General features: G+C 39.5%; 1 protein-coding gene across 2 annotated transcripts; it reads left to right on the forward strand.

Moving 5' to 3' along the window:
* The first annotated feature begins 81 nt into the window (after positions 1-81).
* LOC107433888 (ribulose-1,5 bisphosphate carboxylase/oxygenase large subunit N-methyltransferase, chloroplastic) lies at positions 82-10,095 on the forward strand. Of its 2 annotated transcripts, none has more exons than XM_025067244.3 (12): positions 82-552; positions 728-891; positions 1,021-1,104; positions 1,264-1,321; positions 1,782-1,835; positions 7,676-7,747; positions 7,842-7,922; positions 8,313-8,485; positions 8,750-8,855; positions 8,932-9,063; positions 9,202-9,324; positions 9,666-10,095. In XM_025067244.3, exons 1-12 carry the CDS (start codon positions 187-189, stop codon positions 9,750-9,752), a joined length of 1,500 nt encoding a protein of 499 aa, XP_024923012.1. In that variant the 5' UTR covers positions 82-186; the 3' UTR covers positions 9,753-10,095. The 2 variants fall into 2 exon arrangements, with proteins under 2 accessions (XP_024923012.1, XP_015900759.1); XM_016045273.3 differs by having other exon boundaries at positions 85-552; positions 8,753-8,855.
* The last annotated feature ends 572 nt before the right edge of the window (positions 10,096-10,667 follow it).

A 10,667-nucleotide genomic window follows, 5' to 3' on the forward strand; every position in this document is an offset into this window, starting at 1 on the left:
GCTTTTATAGTGAGCTCAGTGAATGATACGATGTCGTTTGTCAGCATCCAAAGAGTCGTAGTTTAGTAAAAAGGCGTTTCTGAATGGCGGGTTTTATTACTGCAAGCACGACCGCTAACCGTTTATTACCCCTTTCAGAAGATAAGGCCTCTCTCCTTCTTGCTCTCTCTGAATCTGAGAGTAGCCATGGCTGAAGCTTCACGGATTTTGCACAGCACACTCATTGCCAGTTTCCATTCACCTCAAAAAACTCACTTTTCTCAGTTACACCATGTACACTTCCGTAGAAACCCAACTCATTGCTCAGTCTCTACAAGTGAAAGCGCCAAAAACACCACAGTTACAGAAACCATCCCATGGGGTTGCGAAATCGATTCCTTGGAAAACGCATCCGCTCTGCAGAAATGGTTGTCTGAGTCTGGGCTTCCACCCCAGAAGATGGCCATAGAAAGAGTTGATGTGGGAGAGCGAGGACTGGTTGCTTTGAAGAACGTAAGGAAAGGAGAAAAGTTGCTTTTTGTCCCACCCTCTCTTGTCATCAGTGCAACTTCGGTGAGACTACTTTTCTCAAGAAATTTTGTGGGAATTGCTCAGTTTGGTTTTTTATTTTGTTGAAAGTTTGAATCTTTATAAGAGAAATGCTCAAATCGTTTGCGGACCAATATCTGCGTTTGAATGGATTAAGTTCTATAGATTTGATCTTGTTAGCATTTGGTGTGTGTGGTAGGAATGGAACTGTGCGGAGGCTGGTGAAGTATTAAAGCAGAATTCAGTACCAGATTGGCCTCTTCTAGCAACCTACTTGATAAGTGAAGCAAGTCTCTTGAAATCTTCAAGATGGTTTAATTACATTTCTGCTTTACCTCGACAGCCCTACTCTCTTCTCTATTGGTAAGTTTCCTTTGGTTGTTAGTTTTTCCCAACAATGGTGGAGGCCTTTCAAGTCTTTCATTTTTTTTCACTTTTCTCTGAAGGTCTACTCTCAGGTTTTTCTTCTACAGCCTTTCTATATCATTTCAGGACACGTGAAGAACTAGATCGATATTTGGAAGCATCACAGATTAGAGAGCGGGCGATCGAAAGGGTTACAAATGTTGTTGGAACGTACGGCCAAAATGTTTTCTATTTGATCTTTCTCCTGAGTTTGGCTTTCCTTCTTGTGCCTTTATTGATATTTGTTCTAACTTTAATTCTTATATTCTGTCAAGTATATTATCTTCTCATTTATGAAATAAACATTTTTTTTTCTTGTCACTTGTGCAGATACAACGATTTAAGACTCAGGATATTTTCCAAGCATCCTGATTTATTTCCTGAAGAGGTATAATTTTATGTTGCCAAATTACTATTCTCTTGTGGCTATGGTTTATGTAAGGCATATTTATGGTAGAAAGACCCTTCTGGTGTGCACTTTTTTTTATCGTAGATTCAACAGCATGCATACATAGAGTTTTTTTAATATTTGTTTTCTAAAAAATTCTAGTACTTTATTAAGTTACTCTTTACGTCTTTCCCCCTCAAAATTGCAATAAGCATTAAATGATTATTATTTGATCTTGTAAATTTCTGGCAGTTATTCTCATACTGTTTCTGGTTGCCAACTTCTTTGGATTCCTCAAGTTACTCATCTCTGTTTCCATGATGCAATGAATAAGGGTTAATTGGAGTTATCATAGTTTTAATCTTTAGCATGATATGGACATCCTCAAATGTAAATACATGTAGGTACCTTGATTGAATGTCAGCACCTAATTGTTTGATTTTGCCCAATTTGTGGTTAGGTATTCAATCTGGAAACTTTCAAATGGTCATTTGGCATTCTTTTCTCACGGTTGGTAAGTCATCAATAAACATCATTGTGAACTTGTTACCTTAATTTACATTAGTGGTTTCAATTTTTTTAGCACTTTGGAAACCTGATGACAATGATGCAGCACAGAGCATATAATTATGCAAATTTGTGATGTGTAATATGTGTTGTGGTTCTCTGACCACTTTAGAGAAGAAATATGAGAAGAAAATAAAAGAATTCTATTAATCTCTTAAAAATAGAATACAAAAATAAAAACTTCTCTCATGGAGGATTCTCTCGTGGAACCTCTCTCTGCACTCTCCAATTCTCTCTGGAATTGCTCACTCTTCTCTCAAGTTCTCTCTGGAACTTAAACAACTCTCTCTCTTGGAGTTTTCTCTTGCTCTCTTGGCTTGGTTTTCATGCAAAGGTAAGGAGCCTATTTATAGGCTTACAAGGCCACACTTTTCAACATCTTAGCCCACAATTGTTGATCAACAATGGTGGCTGTCAACAATGGTGGCTGTCAACAATGGTGGCTGTGGTTGGTGCGGCTGTGGTTGGTGAGGTTGGTTGGTGCGGCTGGACTTCACAATTCTCCCCCTCCAGCCGCATTTAAAACTGATGGTCATCTGCCATCTATTCCAGCTATGTCTCTGCATAGCTTCAGCTTCTCTTGAGCAACAACTTTTGTTAGCATATCTGCTGGATTCTCTTTTGTGTGGATCTTCATCAGTTTCAGCAACTGTTGATCTATTACTTCGCGTATCCAATGATAGCGAATGTCAATGTGCTTTGTACGGGAATGATACATTGAGTTTTTGCTCAAATCCATGGCACTTTGGTTATCACAATGTACCTTGTAGTCTTCTTGCTTGATGCCCAATTCTGTGAGAAAACGCTTTAACCACAACATTTCCTTACCTGCTTCCGCTGCGGCAATGTACTCTGCTTCAGTAGTGGATAAAGCAACACACTTCTGCAATCTTGACTGCCATGACACAGCTCCCCCTGCAAAAGTGTAGAGATAACCTGATGTAGATTTTCTATTATCAGGGTCTCCGGCCATATCTGCATCTGTATAGCCTTCTAAGATTGGATCACCTCCCCCGTAGCACAAGCACAGCTTCGATGTACCTTTAAGATACCTGAGAATCCATTTGACTGCTTCCCAGTGTTTCTTTCCAGGATTTGAAAGAAATCTGCTCACAACACCTACTGCATGAGCAATGTCTGGTCTGGTACACACCATTGCATACATCAGACTTCCTACCGCTGAAGAATATGGTACTGAAGCCATCTCCTCTATCTCTTCTTTGGATGAGGGGCACAATCTCTTACTCAACTTGAAATGATTTGCAAGTGGAATGCTGACCGGTTTGGCTTTATCCATGTTGAATCTCTTTATCACCCGTTCAACATACTTCTCTTGAGATAGCCATAACCTTCTATTTTTCCTGTCTCGGATTATTTGCATTCCCAAAATTTGTTGAGCTGGTCCTAAGTCTTTCATATCAAAAGATTTAGACAATTCTTTCTTCAGCTTACTAATCTTCATTGCATCTTGTCCAACGATCAACATGTCGTCCACATATAGCAAAAGTGCAATGAAGTTTCCACCTGAAAATTTTTGAATATAAACACATTGGTCTGCTGCAGTCCTTTTATAGCCTTGACTCACCATAAACGAGTCAAACTTCTTATACCATTGTCTTGGTGCTTGCTTGAGGCCATACAAGCTCTTCTTTAGCTTGCATACGAGGTTTTCTTTCCTTGAAACCTCAAATCCTTCTGGCTGCTCCATGTAGATTTCTTCATGTAAATCACCGTGAAGAAATGCTGTCTTCACATCCATCTGTTCAAGCTCTAGGTTTAGACTTGCTACTAAACCAAAAATGACTCGAATTGAAGTCATTTTTACCACTGGTGAAAAAATCTCATCAAAGTCAATTCCTTTCTTCTGAAGAAATCCTTTGACCACCAATCGGGCTTTGTGTTTCACCACCCTTCCGCTGCCATCTTTCTTGAGCTTGAACACCCATTTATTCTTTAGTGCCTTCTTTCCTGTTGGAAGCTCAACCAACTCATAAGTATGATTTTTCTGCAAGGATTCCATCTCATCTTGCATTGCTTGCAGCCATTTTTCCTTCTCTTGATGAGAAACAGCTTCCTGGAAACTCTCTGGCTCCCCTTCTTCAGTAAGCAGAATATACTCAGATTCTGGAAATCTCTTTGATGGAATTCGGCCTCGCTCAGATCTCCGAACTTGCAAACCACTGGTTTCAGGAGGTGTACCATCATCTGACCGCTGTGATGGCCCTGCAGCTGCTTGAGAGGATTGAGTCTCCCCCTGCTCAATATCCCCTTCTTCCTCCTGGTCTGCTTCTGGTATATCTTCATGCACCTCATTATCCTCTGTGGCTATCTGGGCTGGTGCTGAATTAGGACAAAAATTCTCGGCACTAGAACTACAATTAGGAGACATTCTGGGCTTTTCAATGTCTTCCATTTTCTGGTTTTCTTGGAATACTACATCCCTGCTTCTAATAACCTTCTTGGTTTTCGGGTCCCATAACCTGTATCCGAATTCTTCGTCTCCATATCCTATAAAGATGCATGGAGTAGATCTTGCATCGAGCTTCTGTCTGAGCTCCTTGGATACATGTACATAAGCTATACAACCAAACACTCTTAAATGAGAGTAGGAGGGAATCTTACCCGACCACACTTTCTCCGGAATTTCAAAATTCAACGGTACTGACGGTGATCTGTTGATTAAGTAGCAGGCGGCACGAACAGCTTCTCCCCAGAATGGCTTTGGCAACTTAGCCATACTGAGCATACTTCTGACCTTTTCCATAATGGTTCGGTTCATTCTTTCGGCTATTCCATTATGTTGTGGGGTGCGAGGGACCGTCTTCTCATGTCGAATGCCGTGTCTTCTGCAATAGGCATCGAACTCCTTGGAAGTATACTCGCCTCCATTATCTGAGCGGAGACATTTCAGCTTCTTTCCTGTTTCACGCTCTACCATGGTATGAAACAGTTTGAAGTAATCCAATACCTGGTCCTTTGTCTTCAAGAAATATACCCACACCTTCCGTGAAGCATCATCAATGAAGGTCAGGAAATACTTGTTGCCACCTAATGATTCCACCTCCATGGGACCACAAACATCAGAGTGCACCAGACTAAGCAACTCTGATTTTCTCGATGCAGAGAAACTGAAGGAGACTCTATGTTGCTTACCAAACAAGCAGTGATTACAAGGATCTAGCGCAGCATCCTTGCAAACAGTGATAAGCTTCTTCCTTGCCAAAGTGGACAATCCTTTTTCACTCATGTGACCGAGTCTCTGGTGCCACAGATTTTGAGACGCCTCTCCTTCTGCAATATTGAGGCTGTCTGCACATATCTTCACATGAGTCTTGTACAACGTTCCACAAATATGTCCTCGGGCGACAACTATGGCACCTTTCGTCATTTTCCATGTGCCTTTGCTGAAGTAGTTGTCATAGCCTTGCTTGTCTAAGGCTGCTCCCGAAAGTAGATTAAGCCGAAGGTCTGGAACATGACGGACATCCTTCAAAGTGATTGTACAACCAATATTCGTTTTTATCTGAATATCACCAGTTCCCATAATCTTTGCGAAACTGGAATTTCCCATCTTTACCGTACCAAAGTCTCCTGCTTTGTACGTTTTAAAGAAATCTCTGTGTGGAGTGACATGGTAGGATGCTGCAGTATCGACTACCCACTCAACATCTTGGGTTGATATATGAAGGCATGTCTCTTCTTCGGTGGAGCAGAGCGCCACTTCTCCTGTACAAGTGACTAGTGTCTCTCCATCCTTCTTCGGCTGATTACCTTGGAGTCTCTGCTCTCTCAACAACTTTCTGCAGTTCTTCTTCATGTGACCCTCCAGGCCACAATGATAGCACTTATACGATGATTTTCTACCATCTGTAGATCTGCCTCTGCTCTTGCTCCTGCCTCTCCCCCTATCTCGACCACCTCTTTGCTGTCTTCCTCTCTCTGTGACGAGGGCATGTGACTGATCCATGCCAATGTCCTTTCTCCTGGCCTCTTCATTAAATAGGGCATCCTTAACCATAGACAGAGTAAGTTTGCCATTCGGGGCCGAATTGCTGAGAGAGACTACCAATGTCTCCCAACTGTCTGGAAGAGAGCTTAGAAGTAGGAGGGCCTGATCCTCATCCCCTAGTTGGTAATCCACAGCAGATAGTTGATTTACCAAGCTCTGGAACTCACTGGTATGCTCGGCTACAGAAGTTCCACTCTGTAATGTTAGATGTACCAATCGCTTAAGCAACAGGGCTTTGTTCCGAGCAGTCTTGGCCTGGTACATGTCCTCCAATTTTGTCCAGAGGGCATATGCATCCGTTTCCTTCGCTACATGATGGAAGACACTGTGGTCGATCCATTGCCTGATCTGACCGATCGTTTTCTTGTTTAATTTCTTCCATTCTGCTACTTTGCTGGGATCGGGGTTTTCGCCTTTAGCTTCTATAGGATCAAACAGATCCTTACAATTGAGGAGATCTTCCATCCGAGGTCTCCAAAGTGTATAATTTGTGGCAGTGAGCTTAACCATAGCTCCCGAAGATGATTCTTCCATTGACATTATGGCTTGACCAAAATTGGAGCTGAATTTGGCAAAACGGAGTTAACCGTTGCGTCCGGAACGGCCGAAAATGGTGGACTTGACTCTTCCGGGGTCAAAATATAATTACCAGAAATTTTGGGGCAAAACTGTAATTTCACAAAATTTCTGGGTCAACCTGCAAATACAGAAACTTCAGGGGTCAATCTGTAATTTCCAATAGTTCAGGGGCTTCACCGTAATTTCAGAAAACTACAGGGGTCACTCTGTAATTTCCAATAATTCAGGGCTGTTCCGTAATTTCCGAAACTTCAGGGGCTTTTCCGTAATTTCAGAAAATATTGCTGACGTGGCAGATGGTGCTGACGTGGCACCACGTGGCAGATGACGTGGCGACACGTGGCAGATGACGTGTCGGCTGGCGTGGCAGATGACGTGGCAGGTGTGCTGACGTGGCTGCTGACGTGGCTGATGACGTGGTCGTCTTCAACCTCCAGACGGCGCGTGCGGCGCGTGGGCGCGTGAACAGTTGCAGAAAAATTTCAGGCGGCGCGTGCGGGCGCGTGGGACGTTCGTTTTCTCTCCGGCGAACTTCGTTGTTCTCCTCTCGTCGGGTACTTTCACCTGGGATTGTCAAATTAATTATTTGAACAACTTTCCGAAACACCAACTTGAAGAACAATGGCTTTGTTTCTTCAAATTTTGGACCCAAGCTCTCAACCAGGAGCTCTGATACCACTTGTTGTGGTTCTCTGACCACTTTAGAGAAGAAATATGAGAAGAAAATAAAAGAATTCTATTAATCTCTTAAAAATAGAATACAAAAATAAAAACTTCTCTCATGGAGGATTCTCTCGTGGAACCTCTCTCTGCACTCTCCAATTCTCTCTGGAATTGCTCACTCTTCTCTCAAGTTCTCTCTGGAACTTAAACAACTCTCTCTCTTGGAGTTTTCTCTTGCTCTCTTGGCTTGTGATGTGTAATATGAATGTTATCATTGGTATAATGTTTAGAAAGAGTGGAATCAAGATTTGGACATTTAAAATCCTCACTTAGTGTTCTACTATAATTGACCCTTGACTATGATCTGTAAAAAAGCACTTAAATGAAGTACTAAATGTTATTTAAACAATTTTATTCACTGCAGTATCGTCTAATGCCATTTACCTCCAATTTTCACATCCTATTATATTTTGTCCGAACTTTCAAAGCTTTGTATTGGGCATTAGAGATGTTGAAAACAATATACATCTGTACAGGTCCGGTTACCCTCGATGGATGGAAGGTTTGCCTTGGTTCCCTGGGCAGATATGCTGAACCACGATTGTGAGGTATGTTCTGTTAGTTTCTTCTGCAAGGTGTTTCATTAGAAAATATCACCTGTGTAAAGTGACTAAATGGATACATCTGCATTTGACTGTCTAGGTGGAGACATTTTTGGATTATGATAAATCATCACAAGGAGTTGTCTTTACAACAGATCGGTCATATCAGCCAGGTGAGCAGGTAAACAAGGAAACTTTTTTCACCATTTAAAAACTTAAATCAAGGAGCAAAGTTTGCTTGAAGGAATACCAAATTGCACACACTGAAAATTTTTCTTCTTAAGATATGTAACATTCAGATTTTATCTTTTATGACTTGGGGGAAACTTATAAAAATTGCCAAAAAAATTATTTGAAATGAATCACTAGACTATTGAAATATAATTTCTATCATGTCCTCTTAAACATTATGTTAAACAAAATGTTCCTTCATTTGTTTGTCCCATACCATATAGAGTTCTCTCTAATCTGACAATCTGGTATTTTAGTCATTTAATAGATCTATTTGATTCTAAGGAGTATGTGCTATGTAAATCAAGAGCTCTCTGATTACTTTGATGACTTTCTGCAGGTTTTCATCTCATATGGCAATAAATCAAATGGAGAGCTATTGCTATCATATGGATTTGTTCCAAGGGAGGGGACAAACCCTAGTGATTCAGTTGAGTTGCCACTATCACTTGAAAAATATGACAAATGTTATAAGGAGAAGTTGGAAGCTCTAAGGAAGAATGGATTGTCAGCGTAAGTACTTGTCTAATATCATCATGTTTAGGCTTTCTTTTTGGGTGTAAATGAAAATTCAGTAATAATTATGCTTATGATTTATTTTTCATTTATCAATCTCCCTGAATAACCGGGTTGGGTTTCAGAACAAGAATTTGTTTTCCTTTTTCATCTTCTTGTATATTTAAGTCCTCATGAACAGTTAAAACATTCATGATTCCTCTTTCATTATACTTCAACTTCGATTTGCTATTATTGGATAAGATTCTTTAAAGCTTTTAGCAGATCTCAATGCTTTCCGGTACGAATCACTGGTTGGCCTCAGGAGTTAATGGCGTATGCTTATTTAGTCGTCAGCCCACCAAGCATGAGCAGACAGTTTGAAGAGGTTAGACGTCTATGCCTCCTACATATGATCTGTTATTCCAACATAGTATATCTTATCTTGGAGATCTTTATTCCAGATGGCTGCTGCAGCATCAAACAAAACTTCGACGAAGAAGGATTTAAGATATCCTGAAATAGAGGAAGAAGCACTGCAATTTATATTGGATAGTTGTGAATCTAGCATATCAAAGTACAACAAATTCTTAAAGGTGAGGGGATAATTTTTCAAAGTAATATTTATTTTGTTTAAAGCTTTGTTTACCTAAAAATTTTAGGGAATTTTTGGTTACAAAATCAATGCTAAGAAAGTTCAAAATAGAAAAGTTTAGTCATTTTACCATCTGCAGGAAAGTGGATCCATGGATTTGGATGTGACTTCACCAAAGCAACTGAATCGAAGGTTGTTTCTAAAACAGCTAGCAGTAGACTTGTGTACTAGTGAGCGCAGAATTCTGTTTCGCGCTCAATATGTAAGAACATGCTCTCTTTTACTTCTGCAGATTCAGTAATCTAGTTTTCATCGTGTTCATGTGGGCTGCCAAGAGTACATCAATATTCTGCTTAAAAATCAACTTACGAAATAGCTTCTCTTAAAACCCTTTTGTTGTCTGAGTTGCATGTATTTCTTTATCATACTGAATCACTGAAGAATGCGTAATCCACTAGAAAATATTCATATTGAGTCCGTTTTGTTTGAGGGAGTTGGTATCATTTCAAGGAAGCCTCCTTGGTTGATTGTACTATTCCACTAGCACTATGCCTTTGATGCAATTTCTATTTAACTATTTCTTGTTTGTTTGTTTGGTTTCAGATACTGCGGAGGAGATTGAGGGATATAAGAAGTGGTGAACTGAAAGCTCTAAGACTCTTTGATGGTCTTCGGAAGTTTTTTAAATGAGCAAATTTTTCTCTTTTATGGTTTTGCAATAAAATTATGGGATATGCATTAAAAAATAAGCATGATATACATTGTTAGATCCGTTTCCTATTAGTTATAGCTTTTGGGATAAACGGTAATTTAACATGGTATCAGAGTCTTTACAACATCGTTCCATATACTTGGTATCCCATTGAATTGTTGTTTGGTGCGGGTAAGGCCAGTTTATTTCCTCCTGGTTAATGGGGGATGTATTGGAAAAATAAGCTATATTGTTGGACAGCATTTTATAGCTTCTGTTAATGGATTTACATGTGAGAGGTAATAACCTTAATATATATTGTTGGGCTCCCTTTTTATTATACATGTACCATCACTTCTTTTTTTTTTTTGTTCTTTTTATTATTATTATTATTATTTTGAAGAACAAAAAAGAAAAAAGATTCTATTAACTAAAATATGGTTCTAGTTTATGATGTTTCCATGTAGAATCCTACCTAAAAAAACAAAAAAGAAAAAAAAGAAAAAAAAAAGAAAAACAAAATATGTTCCATATATAAAACTAGTCACCTCACTTAAGACATGAAAAACCTATTATTATTATTTAAAATCAGAATCTGTGTGTAAATCCTTGTTAAAGAAAGTATATAATTGGTATTTACAGATATGTAAATGTCCACCCAAAACCAACATATATATATATATATATAGAGAGAGAGAGAGAGAGAGAGAGATACCTACCATATATGTATTTGTCCCCCAAACCAACGTATATAGAGAGAGAGAGATCTACCATATATGTATTTGTCCTCCATTTTGTTTGCAGTACACTCTACGGCAACAAATCACAACCCAATCCAAATTGCTCCACAACAACCAGCTTTTTGTTTTAAACAACGTTTTTAAAAGCTTCTAAAAGATGTTTTTTGAGACTAA

The sequence above is a fragment of the Ziziphus jujuba genome, chromosome 4 (genome assembly GCF_031755915.1).
Source record: "Ziziphus jujuba cultivar Dongzao chromosome 4, ASM3175591v1".
Taxonomy (NCBI): Eukaryota; Viridiplantae; Streptophyta; class Magnoliopsida; order Rosales; family Rhamnaceae; genus Ziziphus; species Ziziphus jujuba.